At 38.6% G+C, this 20,078-nt stretch overlaps 1 protein-coding gene across 2 annotated transcripts in view; it reads right to left on the reverse strand.

Moving 5' to 3' along the window:
• Positions 1–20,078, reverse strand: part of GOPC (golgi associated PDZ and coiled-coil motif containing) — a 39,254-nt gene extending 19,176 nt beyond the window's left edge. The window contains exons 1-2 of one of the 2 annotated variants that reach the window (XM_008175883.4): positions 19,594–20,078; positions 2,480–2,644 (exon numbers count right to left, since the gene is read on the reverse strand). In XM_008175883.4, coding sequence (XP_008174105.1) covers positions 2,480–2,644; positions 19,594–19,887 — 459 coding nt within the window. In that variant the 5' untranslated portion in view covers positions 19,888–20,078. The remainder of the gene's footprint in view (positions 1–2,479; positions 2,645–19,593) is intronic. The other variant, XM_008175876.4, reaches the window with a different exon arrangement.

Raw genomic sequence — 20,078 nt, forward strand, 5'->3', positions numbered from 1 at the left:
CTGAACCTAAACTAAGGGTTTTACCTGATAGTTAAATTATAATTCAGATTTACATAACATTATAAAATACTTTTCAAGCTATATATTACACATCTGGTATTCAGCCACTTATGGGACGTACGTACGTAAGTAGCAAAAGTATATATATAATGCACTGCAAAACAGGAGGAGGAGATACAATTTTGACCAAAGTCACTTTGGCCAAACTCTTATAAAAACTCTTACAAAAAATACCAAAAGAGCTTTCATGTCCATGCAGCACAGACAGGATGTTAAAAAAGAGATCGTATCTGAAAGATGCTTGTAGAGTAAACTGCATGTAGTCAACTGTTGAGCAACCTTGAATGTTTAAATAGGTTTTCATTCACCAACGTTTTGCATAATTTGGAGTTTGTCAAATATGAATTCATAGTACGCTGCATATCAACTTTCTCCCATGCTCTAGTAAAAGAAGTTGTATACTCGGCACAGAGGGAGGGAGGTTAACATATGCAGCATTATATTTTCCAGTGACACATTTTGTTGACACGGTCTCCCTTCAAAATGCTCCCCTGGGCAGATTGAGACTGATAGAAGGTCACCACTAAAGCTCTTTTTAACCTAAAACTCCGATTTTCAATTTTCGTTGTCATCTAAGTAGCTCCAATTTTGCTTGCTCAAGCTCTTCAGCGTTTGTAGTTTCTATATCTAAAACAGTTTAAAGGACAGTTTCTCTCCACTAAAATTCTATGAAATCCCAGAAGACAGAGTAAAGCAAATTCAAAAGATAAGCCTCATGGTTTATAAGAAAGGGGATGAGGCAAGGCACCATACTGAATTAAGGTCAAAATGTCAGCCTAGATTTTTAATGAGTACATTCAACATAGACAAGCTTCAGGATTTATCTATTTAAAAAAAAACTACCTGAACCAAATGGAAAAATATTATAGTTGTGTGCTAAAGCCACAAAAATGTCTGTGTTCATAGTCAAAACTAAGGAGTAAACTTTCCCCATATTCTTTAGGGATTTATATATGTTGAAACTGTACTCATTAAAAATCTAGGCTTATCTTTTGAGTTTGCTTTACTCTGCCTTTGGGATTTCTGTATTTTAATACACATTAAGGTAACAGGAAAACATTCCATGTATGTTGAGGTTTCACAACTTGAACTTGTTAGAGAAACAATTTACAACATGGTCATAGACAAACATGGCTTAAGTGTTTAAGAGTTATAAAGTGTGTAAACAATGTTCCGAAATCAGGTCAGAGTCCTTCAGCTCATGTAGCCTATATAGAATGATTTTTATTTTGTTTATTAAAATTCTGTTCATGCTGGATCCTGAAACCATGCTATCTGTGATTAGTAATGAGAAAGAATGTTTCTTGTTTAGATCACCAGTTAAAATCTAGAGTAGGCTAACAGTAAAAAAAAAAAAAAAAAAAAAAAAAAAAAAAAAAAAAATTTGGCTGTTTGGTGGCATTTGTCAAATAGTTCCTCAAAATATGTTTCACAAATCACCAGTGGTGTATGGAGTCTTTCCTGATGATCTGTTGAATTAAACAAGAAGACTGAGATGGGAGGTGGCCCAGTTTGTAAATATGAAAAAAGGAGGTCCACTGAAAAAGTTTCAGTCTTATGTATAGTAGTTACCCTCACCACAAAAAAAAAAAAAAAAAACCCACACTCTCCTAGGATGGAGTGGAGAGGGAGGAGAAGGAATGGGTGTCTCCTCTTTTTGGCTTCTTTACAATGCAAAAAGAAGTTCTGGTTATTTTTTGTAAGATATGATTACTTTTCACATTAGAAGTTCAAAGATCTTTTCTACCCCAGGAAAACTGAACCACCAAAGATAATTTTTACTTCCAAGGAACTTAAACTTGATTGAGAAGAAAAGTGATTTTTACACTGACACTCATTCACATGCTGACTTGATTTAAAATTCTGTTTTTGTTAACACCTAATAAAAAGCTGAAAAAAGCTATTTAAAAAACCCCACAAGATTCAAACCCCCTTCACCTCTTCAATTAAGAAAACTACCTATCAACTTCTCTGCATTCTCCAAAGAAAACCTGCAACAAAAAATTTATATTTCCAATATTTCAAAAGTTAAAACACCAACTCTCAGAGCTTGTTTATATTATAAAAACAAAAAAGCACAATCTTAATTTTTCCCCACTGCAGAACTTTAATACAATTTCTTTGAAATTATTACATATATATTTCAAAGCAAACAGCCTGCAACCCTGAATGTTGATAGACATCTGGTTGGGACTTCTCCTTTTCTCTCTACTGTACTTTTCCAACTATAGTTGGTTACTAGCTCATCATTTTAGCAGTCTTCACAAGAAATAGTATAAGAAACCTAGGTAACATATACTTGTTTATTTTAAAGCTGGTGTTCAAATAAGTTTGTGCCAGCAACATTAACATTTCACCACTTACACAGTCAAAAAAAAAGGTATAGTTTAAACTTTTTCCTTTAATCTAGGATACTCACCAATTTTGCTTTAATTGCCCCGGAATCAACACACTGGCCTGTCTTGGCATGCAACTGAAGTTGAATGGCATGGAGTTGCAAAAGCTGATCATGCACCTCTTCTTCCAATACTACTTTCTCAGCCTGAGTTTCTGTCAGTTCAGATTTCAGATCCACCAGCTGCGCCTGGAAGATACCATGAGTCCAACAATGAGTGCAATTATTCAAATTTTGTTTTTCATTATTATAATATGGAGTCACATTCTACACTATAAAGGTTTCAGACATACAGGTAAAATAAAGATGGAATTGGATTCTTTCCATGGGTCTCTCATAGCCCTCTAAGGATTCCTCTATTTACAACACATTTTCTTCTCCAACTCTCAGCACAAACACAAAACCACTCTTCTGAAGACTGGATGGAACTTCCTTCATAATCCATTACAGGTTAACAACAAAGAAAATGAAGCCTCTGCACAAATTCCTGTATAGACTCCCATGAATTAAAAGCATATATCCACAGAGATCTTAGTAAGACTACACAGATTTCTTCTAATACTGAAAATTTCAAATTATAGGACGAATCACAGCCTCCCTGCCTTCAACAGAAAATATTTGTTGATAAGGCAAGCCAGGATTTGCCCTAAATGCCAAGAAAACCCGAGTAATTTTAAATAACTTGTTCTAGGATGAATAGGATTCTACAAAAGAAATCTACTGCTACAATGAAGTGGTTTTTAAAATCCTTTTCTAAATAAAAAGTTTGTGATTTATTTGCAAAACCATATCACCCTGTCTAATAAATAGGCATTCTTGATGTCTCTGTTGTGGATATTCTACTCTCAAACAGAAAAAATAATAGTTGAACAAGATGTTTAAAAGACAGCATCAGTGGGCAGATTATTTCTTTTTTAAGGTCTTAACATCAAAGAGCACAATATAGCTGCCCTCACAATTTTGCCATAGACCTAGAGAAGCAGAGTTGGGCTTTACCTCTGTGACATTTGCCTACATCATGCTCCTAACTACTAATGTAATAAAATTTATTTTTAAAATATTCTTTTGCATTTTAACTCTAAGACTGAAGTCCTATTTATTCAAAAACAGGTAAATCATAGGTAGTGAAAGCTTCATATACTGCTCTACAAATGTCCAGCCACAAATGTTGCACTTGACCTATAAAATACAATTCTAACAGCAGGAGGTTAGTTCATACAATCAATCTATTAAATCCTTGTCTTCTCTGTTCAGATTGCCAATCGGTAAGAATTGTGGCTATTGGTTCCATGATGTGGACCCAAGTCCTTTGGGAACCATACTGAGACCAAACTCATTCACATACGCCAAACACACAAACTATTTTTTAAAGTATAAAAACAAATAAATAAATGGCCAGCACATCCCTCGGCCAGCACCACTTCCCGCAGCCCCCATTGGCCTGGAACGGCGAACCGCGGCAAGTGGGAGCTGCAATCGGCCAAACCTGCGGATGCTGCAGGTAAACAAACCATCCGGCCCGCCAGCGGATTTCACTGACGGGCCACATGCCAAAGGATGCCGATCCCTGCATTATATATTAGTCTTAGTAGCTAGTGCCCTTTATCCATAGCATTGCCAACTCCTACAATATTACGAGACTACTACAGAAAAACCCATGAGGAAATTAATAATTCTGTATTCAGGGCAGAGTTTGGATGAAGGGCAGTAAATAAGGGTGGACAGTAAATAATGAATATGAATAAAAAATATTAAATAGCTATTGATTTAGTGAGCACTGTTCATTCCAATGAGGTTCTGGGAGAAAACAGTATTTGATCATTGTGATAAATAATTCAGTTTCCCACAATATCTTTGAGAAACTTTATAGAAGTCTATTGCATTGAATGCAAAGTTTATGTATTATTGCAGGATTGGAGGTAACTTCTCGGGAGGTTCGGGGCTGTGTGTGAGATGGAGACACGGTCAATACAAACCTTGGGAAGAGTTATCAGCTTCAAAGGACTATTTTAAACAATGTGCCCAACAAGAAGGAACTTCTGGGACAAAGTTAAGTGGGTTTCCTATTCAATACCTAGAGGGAGGTGATTTCAAATTCCTACCTCCAGACCCAACCTTTTGATGCTACGTCCTGAGGAGGGAACCTGTTCCTAGCATCTGAATATCAAAGGCTGAAACTGTATAAAGAAGAAACTGACTTATTCATGTGTGTTCTTGTTATGAACTTGTAATAGAAAAACCTGTGTGGGATCTGAAGGCCTGAATGCCCTTGTTGGAGCGGGGGTGATCTCTGATAAGCTAATCATCATTCGTGTAGGTTCTTTTATTTTTTTTAATATGTTTTCTCTGTAATGCTTTTACTTTAAGAATAAATGTGCTTGCTTAGAAAGAGTTGTGAGTAAACTACGGTGGACAATAACACTGTTTATAGCCCCAGTGCAGACACTGGCTGTTTAGGCAATCTGGCTTGCTGGGAATAACACAGTATAAGCAGGGAACTGTGCAGCCTAGAAAAACCCTGGTGAAGAGGGAGAGAGAGACATGGGTCTCCGCCCGAGAGAGGTGACAGCAGGGGAGCCAGAAACTTTTAAGTGGCTGCCCTGGGTGGACCACAGAGGGGGAATACAAGTGCAGTTACTCTGAAATTGCAACGATCTTGCAATTAAAGGCTGTATCAGAATACATATACTCAAAGGGGCTGAGTTAAGCTTACATGCACAACCTTACCAATCTTTTAATACAGTTTTTTTTTAAATATATATATTACAAATTACATGTCAAAGGAAAAGTGTCATATCATGTTATGAAAGGCACCCATGACTGTCATGGAATTTTCAGAGGAACCAATCAGGAGTAGCAGCAACAAAAACACAACATGTACTGGATGACAAACAGAATGTTTAATTTTAAGATCAAAACAGTTTGGGAGAAGCCATTTGAACAACTGTAATGGTAAAACAGCAGGTTTGGTCCTGAAGTCACAATGAAGGGGTTACTTTATATATTTATTAATCATATCAAATCCTTTATGTAATCTGCTGATTCAGCCATAGAAGGATGCAGGAAAGAGCTCTAAATGATTGGGAATTCCACTGCCAAATCTTTATTTTCCTTAAATTGCAAATGTACTGCAAGTATAGTGTATTTTTGTGCATCGAGAAATCTCATTAACTTCCTTGGTGCACAATGCAGTTAATGATAAGTATCTGTATTTTGATATATTAACAAATATCCTGCTGCGTATTTTCTAACAGGTTTATTCCTGTAAATACTGCAATCTTCTGTTTGTTAAACTTCTTTTAGCTTGTCACAGTAGGAACTGTTGTGGTTTCCTCCCTCTGAAGTAAACTTGTGTACTCTCAACTAAACTGAGGAATGTATAAAGGAAACCAATGAAGTACACTGTGGCACAAAATGGGCATATCACAGCCTTAAAAAAATTCAAGACAATTTACTAGCAATATTTTGCCTGGTATCGGTTTCTCTTTCATAGCAATGGGAGCTCAGGAATATGGCGAGCACACCTCTTAAAGCAAACAAGTATGGCTAAGCAATTTTTCACTTGGTATCATTTTCACCCTTGACAAACATGCTGCCTAAAAATATATAACCTATTGGACAGAAAAATCAAACATTTTTAAAGGATACTAAAACTTTCCACTATTTTAACCTTAATAAAGGCAACATAATATGAGTATCATAGCAAGGTATTATCAAGGTAGTCAGGCAGCCTAGGTTCCAACAACAATTGTTAGTTAAAAAAAACAAATATATTCATATTACAATGAAATAAACCAACTGGAAGAAATATTTAGAGATCTAATATTGCTGATCCAGCTGAGAAACAAATATGTGTAGTGCTGCAATCCATCAATACTAGAGGCAGTCAATAAAAAATAAAATGGCAACAATATTATTAAGGGCTAACATGCCATGCAAGTGATGGGAGGCGCCACTCGGAATACTATTTACACTAAGAAATTGACTCACTTCTTCAGCAGTGGTTCATGCTTGATTGGAGCAATACAAAGTCTGACAGCTATTGTAAACAGGACACAACCCATGTTTAGCACCATTACAGAAAGCACAGAAGGAAGACGGTGGGGTTATTGGATTGGGCACTGGACATCCAGTATTGGGCTAACTTCATTTCCAGTGAAGTCAATGGTAGTTTTACCACTGCCTTCAATGGGAGCAAGTTAGGCCAAATGCTGAGCTCTTTAGAGAAAAACAAAAACAAAACCACTTTTCGGGTCTATTCTCAGCTCTGCTATTGACTCACTGTATAAACTTGGATAGAATACTTTGGCTAAGGCCCTAACTTCACTGAAATAAATCCAAATGTCTCATTTATCCACTGAAGTAATGCATGAGGCCGTTAACCTCTCCGTGCCTCAGTTTCCCCAACTCCAAAATGGAAATGATACTACAAGTATTTTGAGTATCCATGGGTAGAAAGGGCTAAGTATACTGTTATTAGTGTTGACAGAGATTTAATGATGTTTCAGGGCTCAGGGAAGAAATCTGCCATTAGCAGACAATGGAAATTTCTGAACTATAAATATTGTATGTGTTTCAGTTTGATGATCACCTCTAAAAGAAAATATTTTGAAGTTATAACTATCTATGGAATAGACTAAGAAGAAAGGAAGACATACCAACAAAAGGACCTCTTTTTCCAATGTTCGTTTGCTCCATCAAGTGAGGCTCTCCAACTTTTTATCACATATATTCATTTTTCTTCATCTCCTTTTACTCCCAAGTATAATCCTTTACACATTCTCTTTAACTGCTATCCCAAAAAACTTATACCTCTGCAAGGTTACAGCTTTCTAAAGCATCTGTGAGCAACATTCTGTTTCAGAATGAGTTACTGCTTTAATCACTGTCATGACTTTGACCTACATCAAGCTACTTTTTAACTCTGAAATGCAAGTATCCTATTTTAGTTGAACTGCAGGTCCACATCATCAGCATCATCAACAATGGAATGGTCTAAATGACTCTGCAATAAGGCAATGACCCAGAAGAAGAAAAATTTTAGTTAGTTTCTGGTAAGTCTACTTTTTTTGTTTTGTTTTGTTTTCTTCTGGAGCGGGAGGCATACTTTTACTATTTGCCAGAAATTAAGTAGCACTTCTTAAAAAGGCACTTACAGCTACAAGCTATAAATGAAAATTTATCCCATTGAAAATATTCTTAAAGTTTTAAACATGACAATTTTGCCTATTATGCATAGGGAACAAAATCATCTCAGAATTAAAAGTCTAGTGTTTAAATACATTCTGAACTATTTTGCAAAGGATTCAAAAACATTGTTGGAAAATTTCGAAGCCTGCTTCTCTAGACAACACAATTCAGACAGAAATTGTTCTATTTTTTATTAAATGGGTTTCTTTAGTTACTGTTTTCAAACATTTATAAGATAACATCAACAAATCATCTTAGTATAAATGCATTTTCTGAAGTGGAAAAAGAGTCAAACTGCCAATGTTCTAATTAATTATTTTAATTTCTGTGATGATTATATTTCAAATTGTTGTATAGTTCCATAAGCATTTTACCAGGAAAGGAGGTGGGGCTTTATAAAAATGCTAGCATTATTCAGTCAACTCTGCAGTTCTTTTTTGATTTATTATTGGATATCCTGTGTCAACTCCTCATATCTAGACCTCTCCGGAGATCAATTTAGGAGCACCCAGTCCACTTATTCATTTTTTCCTAGCAAGGTAAGTGTCAAAAAATGAAACTTGATTGAAAATTATTACTTATTTGTATTACCATAGCACATAGGAGCCCTAGTTATGGACAAATCCGCATTGTATTTTGTACAGCATTTAGCACAAAGAGAGAACTTACAGTCTAAGGTCTTGTCTACACTGACACTTTACAGTACTGCAACTTTCTCACTCAGGGGGGTGAAAAAACACCCCGCCTTAGCCCAGCAAGTTTCAGCGCTGTAAAGTGCCAGTGTAGTCAGTGCACCAGCGCTGGGAGCTGTACGCCCCTCGTGGAGGTGGTTTTTTTAGAGCCCTGGGAGAGCTGCCATGACTACACAAGCCACATTAAGCGCTGCCATGGCAGTGTTTTAACGTTGCCAGTGTAGACTAGCCCTAAAACTATGTCTACACTTAAATTGCTACAGCAGCAGTTGCGCCACTGTAGCACTTCAGAGTAGACACTCACTACAGCAATAGGAAGAATTCTTCCATCAACCTAGTGCTGTATACACCAGGAGTTATGTTGGCTTAGCTGCGTAGCTCAGGGGTGTAGATTCTTCACACCCCTAAACAATGTAGCTGGGTCACCTAACTTGTCAGTGTAGACCTGGCCTTAAAATTAGATAAGAGACAACAGATGGATGCAGACAAGTACAAGAAAACAATGAAACAATATTGGTCAGCATAATACGCAGTGGTCTCAGTACACAAGCAGCCTAACTGTTGTCAAGTTTTTTGTAGGCATCACAGCAAAGGAATTTTAAGGAGGGATTTGAAGGAGGATAGATAGCTTTAAGGATATTAATGGGGAATGCCTCACAAGTGTGAGGGGAAGGATGGAAGAAAGCACACATTAACAAGTTAGCAATGGAGGTGACATCATGGGTACATTGGAGGTGGGAGTCAACAGCTCAATACCAAATGAGATAATAGATAGGGTGGGGATTAACTGTGATGGGCCTTGAAAGTGTTTATAAACAGCTTATTTTTGATGTGACAGAGAAGAGGAAGCTAGTGGAGAGATGCAAAGGGGTGTCACAATCAAGGCAATGGGCTAGGAAAATGATCTTTGCAGCACCATTCTGAATGGATATGAGCAGGGCAAGATTGCACTGGTCAAGCCCAGAGAGAAGAAAGTTGCAGTAATCGAGACACAAGATGATGAGAGCTTGACAAGAGTGTTAGCAGTATAGATGGATAAGAAAAGTCATATCTTATAGCTGTTATGCAGAAATAATCTGCAAGATTTAGATATAACCTGGATTTGAGGACCTAGAGAGGTCAAATATGACACCCAGGTTATGGGCCTGAGCGATAGGCAGGATGGTGATGTTGTCCATAGTGATCAAGAAAGGAGGAAACAAGGAGGGCTTTGGGGAAGATTAGGAGCTCTCTTTTAAACACACTGAACTTCAGTTGATGGTAAGACATCCATGAGGAGAGTCAAAGACACAGGCCAAGAGGAGACAAGTCTGGAGAAGAGAGGTAGATCTGAGTGTTGTCATCATAGAGATGGTAGTTGAATTCAGGCTTGTGGATGACACTACCCAGAGATAGGATGTAGAGGGAGAAGGGAACAAAAGGACAGAGCTCTATGGAACCCCACAGAAAGTTGGGAGGGGAATGCTGGAAGGCTTCCAAAGACACAGGGAAGTTGGCTTTGTTCTACCTTGACCATTTATGCCATACACTAATTCCTAGTCTCACACCAAACTTCTAAACATAAACACGAACTATATCAAAGTGACTAAGATGCACTACTTAACGCTTTTGTGAAGTTTGTAACCACTGAGCTCTCGAATCATTGTAAGGGTAACTCATGTTAAGATATTTAATTTATTATAGAAGTACTGTGAATTTCACCAAAACAAACATATATTAAAAAAAAGTGAAACTTTTATTGGATAAAGGAGACCATGGTCAGACAAAAGGTTTTTTTTTTTTTTTTTTTACAGTTTATTAAACATCAATAGTGTGCTTGACTGTTAAAAAAAGGCACCGTACATTACTTCAATAATGCTTCATGCAGATGCAGGAGTCCACATATGTGGACTTCTTTGCAGGATCAGGACACAAACCTGTTGGAATGTAGTTAAACACTTAAGATGTGTGTGAGTGGGGGTTACTGTTTTTCATAGTAGCCTCTCCTCATGTAACTTATATCAAGTCTCAATTAACTCCATTAAGTAATATGTAGTTTACAAATCCACACCTGATTTTGGCTATTAGTCTTCTGGCCTGCAGACTACTGACACTACTTGTATCTTACTAAAAAGAAGTGTTTCTATAATATAAGCATGGCTTATCAAATCCTCTATTCCACATCCCAACAGCAAGAACTAAACTTTTCCCAGAAATTGGAGGGTGGGGACTCACCCACCAATTTCTGCAAAAACTAAATTTTCATTTAAGAACATTTCTAGTCTTGCAATTAGAAAATACACCCTCCAAACATGAACCAAGTGTAAACTAATATATAATACTGTCTTCCTGAGTGTGAAAAAAGAAATCTTAAAGCCATGTCTAGAGCTTCTGTTTTTGGGGGGTTATTTATTTCATTTATCACAATCTATTTTTAGCAATTGTTGAGTTCTATGTAACGTCCAGGACTTTCTATAATCTCTTTATAATGTTCCCTAGTGCACTTTAACATAGTTGTGATGGGATGTATAAACCCTGCGCTCAGAGGGAAAGGGTTACGGAGGCTCTGTGTGCTAAGGTAGGTTGGCAGGGAGGAGGACTTTAAAAGGAGGAAGCTGCAGTTGGCAAAGGGGAATCCCCAGGGCAAGCCTGGTAAGGACAGACTGACTTGGCTACCATGCTATGAGTCCAGTAAAGCTGTTACCCAGGTACCCCTCAAGTAAGGTGATGCCACTGACCTTTTTGCTTACCCCAGGGAGGGTCTTGTTCTCTTTTGTCTAAACAGGGCCGGCTCCAGGGTTTTTCCCGCCCCAAGCGGCGAAGAAAAAAAAAAAAAGCCGCGATCATGATCGGCGGCAGCTCCTCCACCGCACCGCTTTCTTCTTTGGCGGTAATTCAGTGGCAGGTCCTTCCCACCAAGAGGGACAGGGACCCTCCGCCCAATTGCCGCCGAAGAGCCCGACGTGCCTCCCCTTCCCCTTGGCCGCCCCAAGCACCTGCTTGCTCAGCTGGTGCCTGGAGCTGGCCCTGCCCACCTGTAAACAAAGGAAATAGACCCACAAGGGTGGGGCTCACTGCAGGGACTAAGAGGCTGGGGCCTGGATTGAGCCAACCCTGTGGTGGTAACTGGGTATCACAAGGAGCCTCAACCCAGCTAGACAGGTGCCACACAGACTCCTTTTACAGTAGTACTGTTTCAAACGCAACTACATTAAAGTGCATTAGGGAACCTTTAGTACACACCAGCAGAGTCTAAACAGACCAATTAAAGTACATGTTAGTGCGCTTTAGAAATCACACCCTTGTAGTCCGCATTACTGCTCTGTATAGACAAGCCCTTAGACACAAGGTGTTTCCAGTGTTTACTGGATAAACCCCTTTTCAAAATTTTTGTACTTGGCTGGGTTTTATCAGTGTTTATAGGTTAAAGCTGAAAAATCAGAAGCCCTAGCCATGTTTTATGTTTCGAAAATCTCATGCTTCAGCTGATCACCTGTAGACACCAGGAAGGGAATTCCCTCCCACCCCCCCACACACGATGTATTCTGGGTTTTTCGTAGTCTTCCTCCTCTGAAGCACTGGCTGAAGAAGAGACACTGGAGGGAGTGGGCTAGTGCTCTGAGGTGGTACTGAGAATTCTCTCTCTGCTTTGCAGGTGGGTCTTGCTCATAGCTCAGGGTTTAATGGATTGCCATATTTAGGTCAGAAAGGAATTTTCCCACAGGTCAGATTGGCAGGATGTAGGGGAATTTTTGTCTTCCTCTGTAGCATGGAGCATTGGTCACTTACTAGGATCATCTGGGTGTATCTCATTAAATCAACTCCTTGCCAGTACAAGAGCCTGAGGCACTGGTGCACCTCAGTCCTTTCGGTTCTCTGCTTGTAGCACACAATTGTTTAGGCTCCTGAGGTCTGTAATACTTCGATCTAATTTTGGTTGTTGGGCATGACATAGGGGTGACTGGGTGCTGTGTAGTGGCCTGTGATGTACAGGAGGTCAGCACAGATGATCTGGTGATATCTTCTGATCTTAAACTCTGAAAAGAGATATGAATTGCATAAGGCCCAAATCCTGACCCCATTATGCAGATCAAGCAGCAATGTAGTAAACTGGGGAGTTCCTCCAGGGAATGAATCCTTCCCTTCCCCATTCCAGTGCACACTACAATAGTGGAACTGTTCTGTACCTTCTATTGCAATGTTATACAGGGCTTGCACAAAACAAGGCAATACAAATTGTATAGCCTCCACATCCCTACATTTTTGTTTTTGTCACACATTTTGTTATGGTTGGGATTTTTTGAAGGGAGGAGTGCTGGTTAACCTATTTTTTTCTTCAAATAAACTACTATACTTCAGAAACAATACGGTTATCAGTATGGGCTCAACTTGGAGACATACATTCAACATATATCAGGACTTGAAAAAAATATACTTTCTATTAGTCTGAGGCCTACACTTACTTACCAAAGGCAGATACAAGAAACGAGTGTGGTCAGGCTCCACTAAACAACACCCTGAGGCAATGTGTTCAGGAGAAGCATACCCCAAAGATACTGGGATTTTTAGTGTACCTAGTCTGTTTGAGGATTTCATCTTTGGATCAGCTTCTGACTAATAGTTACCTGATACATTTCAAAGTGTCACCTTCCTCTACCTGCTGGAAGAGAAAACTCTTTTGTCTCTATATTCTTCCTGCAGAGTCACTTAGGATCTAAGAGGGATCTCCACTACTCTACCCTTCTCTCAAGTCTGCCACAAAAAAAGCAACAATGGAAGCTACTCTATTCCTTTCTTAGCCTCAATTATTTGAGTCCTCTTTCCCAGTGAATACCTCCAATACCTACCTCTGTTTGCTACCTTCTCAGGAAGTACAATATCAAAATGACATGATTTGCTCTAAAAAACTGACCAGAGTCTTGTTAATTGCACTCTGTTCCTAGCAGAGATAGATGCAGCAGAAGCTGTCTGTAGCCTCAGAAAGATAAACACTACACCTTTAAAACAATAACCGTTAAAAAAAATTTTTTTTAAAGAAACCTTAGGCTCCCCAACTTTCCAGAGAATGCTTTCCATTTTGCACAGGTGAATGGATTTTTTTCAAGCCCCGATTTACACAATATTATGACATTTATAAATAACATTTGTGTCCTGATTATCATAACCACATAAAAGAATAGGAAAACTTTATTTTACTATGGTGTTTCAGTGATTTCAAACTGTTAAAACATTCAGTTAAAGTTTAACACAGAAGCTCCACCATTCTTGTAACCCTGAGAAGAAAATAAAGAACATGCTATGCCTATACAAACAGCTGTATTAAATACAAATATTTTAGACCACTGTGGCTAAATATTAAGGACCTAAATTAATGCTATAATCCAAACAAAAACAAAGATAAAGTTGAACTGAATTGTCCCTTAACTTTAATAACATTTAAGTATTTCATACAAATACAACAGATGGTAGTGAACATACCCTTAACTTCTGACTCACTTTGGCCCAATTTAAATATATTTCCATATACAATGAAAAATGGTATGTGACAACTAGTACTGATTTGCTTGTTCCTCAGGTCCAGTAGAAAGTCCTGATGAAACATTGGCTGGAGGACTAAAGGAACAGACAGCATCAGCTTTGTCTGTTTTGCTGAAACCTATTCTAGACACATGACTTTTTGCAAGTTTTCACTCTTTTTCCCTTGTAGAACACTAATAACAAACAAGATAACAATAAATATAAACATCACAAGGATTGTTTTGGTTTGATATAAGTTTAGATATCATTTAATATTCATATTTATAAAAATATTTTCCATCTCTACTGTTAGAATGGAAATACCTGTTCCTGCTGCAAGCTATTATCGTTGTGTTTTTATTTTGTTTTATGTACTGATTGCTGCCATTGTTTTGTACATAATTGTAGTTTTACTCTGGACTTGACTGTATCATATTATTTGTACTTATTTATAAAAATACAGTTCAGAATTCCTTTTTAATCAACTAACTCTTGTTGGAAATTTCAATATTATGTCTGTATCACAGGAGTATTTTTTCAAGTTGCTTATTCTTTTTAATTGTATTCCAAGAATACCCATACCTTCTAAAAATAGTTATGCTCCTTATTATTGATGTCATTATTTTAAGAGAGTGTTATTAACTATACAAATGTTACAATTCAGTGAATAAAATTTAAAAGTAAAACAGTAGCACCCTAGCATTTACTCTTTGGAAGTTCAACTTTTCTTTTCTTGTCTTGTCTTTTACACACACTGATTTCTGAAGCACAAGTCAGGTAATCAAAACTTCTTAGACAAAACTCTAGGATTTCAGAAGCATAATACGGATTAAGTGTAGCCAATTCCTCCCTACAAGCCATGAAGATGGGTGAGAAACTTATAAATTAAACATGAATACTGCTGATGACCCTTATGAACCTGGATTAATATTGATGATATTTAAGAATTCAGACATATCTTCACCTCCACTTCCCACATCACAAAATAAGGTCACATCCCTGGATATAAAGTTAACTGGACCAAATCTGATTCAGGTGATGTTTCAAAAGACTAGATCACATTCAGTACCAACACTTCCATCCCAACATACACAAAGATCTAGGAGTAAAGCTGAGTGCTGATTTATTTAAAATGGTCTCTTTAAATAATGAGAAAACTCAGAACCACATTTCAAAAGAATGTATGCTGGCAACATTTTTAGAGCTCTTTATTAGGCTGCACTGAAAATACAAAGATAAATATTACAGACATGGTTCCTCGATTTACCGTTAGCTGAGTAAGACCCCAAACCTGTAATTTAATCTTAATCTGGACTCCGCATTTGTATAGAAACCAATGGGACTCTGTATGGATACAGGGTTCCACCTGCTTGTTTGTTCTGGGTTTTTTTTCTGGTAAGACAGAAACCTTACTGTTACCTATATATGATTACTTAATACTCCTGGCTGACTGAGTTAACAAGTTATTTGTATATGAGTATTTAAGATGCTGAGCAGTTATCATAATGGGCCTTATTCAGCAAAGTACTTAAAGAAAGCATAGGAGGCTATTCATGTGTTTAAAGTTAAGCACGCACGTGTTTTTGCTGAATTGGGGCCTCTGTTACTTTAAGTACAATTGATTATCAGGGCACCTTAGAGGTTTTGCTATGGCCTTTTTAAATATAGTTTATGGAAGTGCAAGTCACAGTCTCATAGTTAAGGATGAGTTCAGTTTTGTACTGGAAGCGCAGGTATTCAAACACTTTGTTACATACAAAGAATAGTGTAGCCTCCAAAATCGCAACATATACTCTGAGTACAGAATCAATTTTAAGAATTTATAAATAAATCCATTAGCCTAATTAAACAAAGATCCTTTAATAAATGTAACACCCTATCTCAGACCACTTTTCATCCAGAATGATCTTAACAGTGGAACAACACTTGAAACTTCCTATAAGCTAAAATTCACTGAAATTTCAAGCATGGACTACAGTAAAAGATTGGTTTTTGTTTTTTTAATTATTAATGGTCATTTCCCCCCGTTATTTTTCATAATAATTTCTTCTTCAGAAGAAACTGATAAATAATGTACTACAGGGAATTTCTTGAACTATTTCAAAATGGCTGCCATCTCCTATTGTTCTCAATGGGCCGGAGGCCACACACATTCACAGTCAAGATACCCTCTTTCAAAATCACAACCATTGTCCATTTTTCCCAATAAAAGTGAAGCCAAGATGACTTCTGAAAAGATGGTAGCCATAGGAAGTTTACTTAATCTGCTTAACCTGAACTCTACCCTGTACTAACATGAAGAAAAACAATGAAAATAAATCTAATATGCCTTTACAAATCAGATTAAACTAATGTGGGACTACAGACACTATTATGGATTAATCATAATTGTATACCTATTGCATGTTGTCAGTACAGGGCAGAGTTAAGGTTGTCTGGGTGTCTTAAGTGTGCATCTTCATTTGGATTTCTTTTGAATGTAATCATAACCTGAATTTCCTGGGTTTGTAATACCTATTTTACTACAGCATCCCTGGAATGTTTTTTACCCTTAAATTACTGACTACCTTCAAGTTTTATATTGCTGCCGTTCATTGTAGTAATATCTAAGTGTTTTAAGTACCAAACTCCTTAGAGCAGCAGTGTCCAATTCCTGGCCCCCAAGGCACTAAACTGTGGCCCTCAAGGGCAACTTCATTAACAAGAAAAAACAAACCAAGATCTTACACTCAACTCAACAGCACTTCTGTTTGCCTGTCTGCAACACAATAACATGACCTCTAAAGGGGATTTCTGTTTTAAAACAAACAAACAAAAAATGAAACAAAATAACATGACACAGGCATTATTTATTTATTTGCTTATACTCTTCAAAATAGTATGTAAATAGACTACTGACGTGTTTAAGATGCAATACTAAAATACTGACATTTCAAGAGAATTGTAAAAAATAAATAAATTTAGAAATGCTTTGAAATGGAGCAGGAGGAAGAGAAGTAGCACTTTGGCACCACTACTAGCACCTTCCACCTTAACAGAGCAACCCTTTCTATACATACAGTTGGCCCACAGTCCTGAAAATACTTTTGCACATATATACCATTATACAGATACTATGGTGATGGGCACAGACAAAAATATGAATAAACAGTCTCATCACACTCAATAAGACAACTCACATACAAATATCTACAAAATTGAGGGGCCTTAGTTTCAAGGTAATCAGTAGTACTTCAATGTCAAAATATTACTCCTATCCAGATAAAAACAGAATTCATGATTTGTGTTCTGTTACTGCTAACAGAACTTTTACATCTTATGTAAAAATTAAGATGATAGTTGAAACAAGTGATCTGAGTAAATGTCATAGGCAATGTTGCTGTAGCCGTGTTGGTCCCAGGATATTAGAGAGACACAATGGGTGAGATAATATCTTTTACCGGACCAACTTCTGTTGGTGAGAGAGACAAGCCTTCGAACTTTCAAAACAGCTCTGCCTGCAAGCTCGGAAGCTTGTCTCTCTGACCAACTTTGGTCCAATAAAAAAATTATCTCACCCACCTTGTCCCTCTGAATAAATGTTGGTACCCCCACCAAACAGTGTTTCACTACAGTTTAATGACCCCAATGAACGCTTCAAACTAAAATATCCAGGTGCTTTTAAATCTTGATAGCCAGCTACTAGGTAATGGTTATCATTTTAATTACTACATAAAACAGAGTAACATGAATTTTAAACTGTAGTGAGTCTATTGATCATGTTCCAAGTACCAATATTGACCCAGGTGAGTTGTTTCAAAATTTGAAACTGTATCCTTCATGTTGAGCACCAGGTCTTTTGATTAAAGGTCTGTAATAAAGACAAAGACATTTATTCTCATCATAGCTTGTAACTGTATCATCAGTTCCTTCAAATAAGCAGTTTCCATTTCAAATATAGGTCTCAAACTTAAGGTTTCCCAAAACTGATATCATGAAAACTACAGTGCACAAGATAAATCATTTTAATGGCTATTTTTAAAAGATAAAGACCAAAAAAACCCACAACTGTATATATCAAAGATGTATTAAAGGTAATTGCTCAATGGAAAATTATTTCACTAACATGAAGAAGCTTATCCTCACTTTTCAAGCACTCACTCCCAGAGATGAGGTGTGTGTATGTGGAGATGCAGGATCACGGTGCACACCCAGATTTCTGTCAGGGTTTATATGCCCTGCCACGAACCCCACTGTATACCACCAGAACCTTTAAATCAGAGGTTTTCAAACTGAGTGCCGTGGAGGAACATTCGGGGGAAGGGAAAGAGGGAGAGATGAGCAGCATTGTCTGGTAGCTCGGGCGTTTGGGAGGGAGCACTACCTCCACCCCTTGACTCACCTCCTTTGTCTGGATTCAGGGGGGTGCAACCAAAAATTGTAACTTAAGTTGGGGGAGGAGGCTCAGCTCAAAAAGTTTGAAAACCGTTGCTTTAAATTGTGCCCCCACTATCAAGAGCATTGTCTCTACTCACTCCACAACTCCAATATCACCTTCAGTCTTCATTGCTTCTTATACCCTGTCTCAGTACCACCTCATATGCTGCACTGAAGCACCTCTCTTAATGTTCCCTTTTTCTCTTCCCTCATTCAAGATTTAATGATTGTTTTCCCCAGTAATTATACGTGGAACAGCTTTCCAAATCAATATTTGCCATACATCTTCCTTCCTCTTCAAATTGCTCATAAAACACACCTGTTTCACGGGGTATAATAAAACTGAATAGTACTTCCATCACATGCTATCCATGTTGATTTTGTCTATTGTAACTCCTCAGTAGACCACCATATAATGGCTATATACTTTACATTTGTCAAGCAGGAAGCTTGTCATATCTAATGTACAGCAACACACACATAAATAATACCATAAACATCAGTCTGGAAAGCACTCCTGTAAGATACAAGACAACTTCGCTCATTACAAATGAACGCGATCTACTGAATTAATTTGTACTCTACTTTGAAATATTTTCCATCTTGGCTACTGCGTTATTAATACCCAAGGGATATTTTGCACACCAATATCTTGCTGCCAGGAAGAAACGGGATTAAAACCAAGGCCAAGGTGCTGTCTTCCTACAGTCAACTATTTCTGCAACAGACCACACTGTAGCTTAATCGTAAGGGGATAATCACATAAAAGGCAATTTAAGTTACTTATGAATCATACAGAGGAATGAGAGAGCTAGAGTTGGTGGTCAATCTAACTACCCATCCAGGTTCTTACACAGTGTACATCACCATAATATCTGAGTGCCTCGAGTTTTTAAAACATTCTCCTTGGCTTCCTTCTATAGGGAACAGTGCTTTTTTGGTTATAGATTCTTAAACGTGTTCATTTAGCTAGGTGGCTTTTTGTTTTTTGAGTTGTGAAAAAAATATTCTAAGAAAGCTACGCTGAAGTCGTGTGTTTTTGTACTAGTCTATGGATTAATTAGTCTAGCAATCCATAGCTGCCATGGGAAGCCAAGCTACAGCAGAGGAGAGCAAGAGGTGTCCCAGATAGCTAGGGACAAGTGCAGGGAAGACTTTGAACAGCAGAACAGACATCTTGAATCCCAGTCTATTTAATGGGAGGCTGGTGCAGCAATCAGGGCACTGGGGATCAGTCGGTCAAGTCCTTTTCCTTCCCACTTCCCCTGACAACTCAACCCCCGGCCACCCAGCTCCATCTCCTTCATGCCCAGTCCTTTCCCGTCCCTAACCCCTCCCCCTCACCTCCAGCTTGTGGTTGATCTGGGACACGGTCTGCGCCTTGTGGCAGAGCTGGGCGAAGCAGGAGCTGAGGCTGGTCATTTTCTGCCGCCCCTCGTAGGTGATGTCCGCTTGGTCGGGGTCTATCTCCCCCAGCAGCAAGTCCACGTCCACGAAGGCCTTATCGAACTCCTTCTCCAGCACCTCCAGCCAGCGGAACATCGACACCCCCCCGCCCGGGGAGGAGGCGACGGCGGCGACCCCCCCGCCACAGGCCCCGGAGCCCGAGCCGCACGAACCAGTCCCCATACCGGACATGTTGACACCCCTCGCGGCCTGCGAGGCACCCCCTGCGCGCGCGCCCCTTCTCCTCAACGCCCGCGCGGCACCCAGCACGCGCACCCGCCCCCCTCAACGCCCGCAGGTCGCGGCGGCAGTAGCCTCCTCTCAGGTCTGGTGACAGTGGCTGAGAGAGGCGCGACGCGTCCCTACGGCGCATGCGCTCGGAT

The sequence above is a fragment of the Chrysemys picta genome, chromosome 3 (assembly GCF_011386835.1).
Source record: "Chrysemys picta bellii isolate R12L10 chromosome 3, ASM1138683v2, whole genome shotgun sequence".
Lineage (NCBI taxonomy): Eukaryota > Metazoa > Chordata > Testudines > Emydidae > Chrysemys > Chrysemys picta.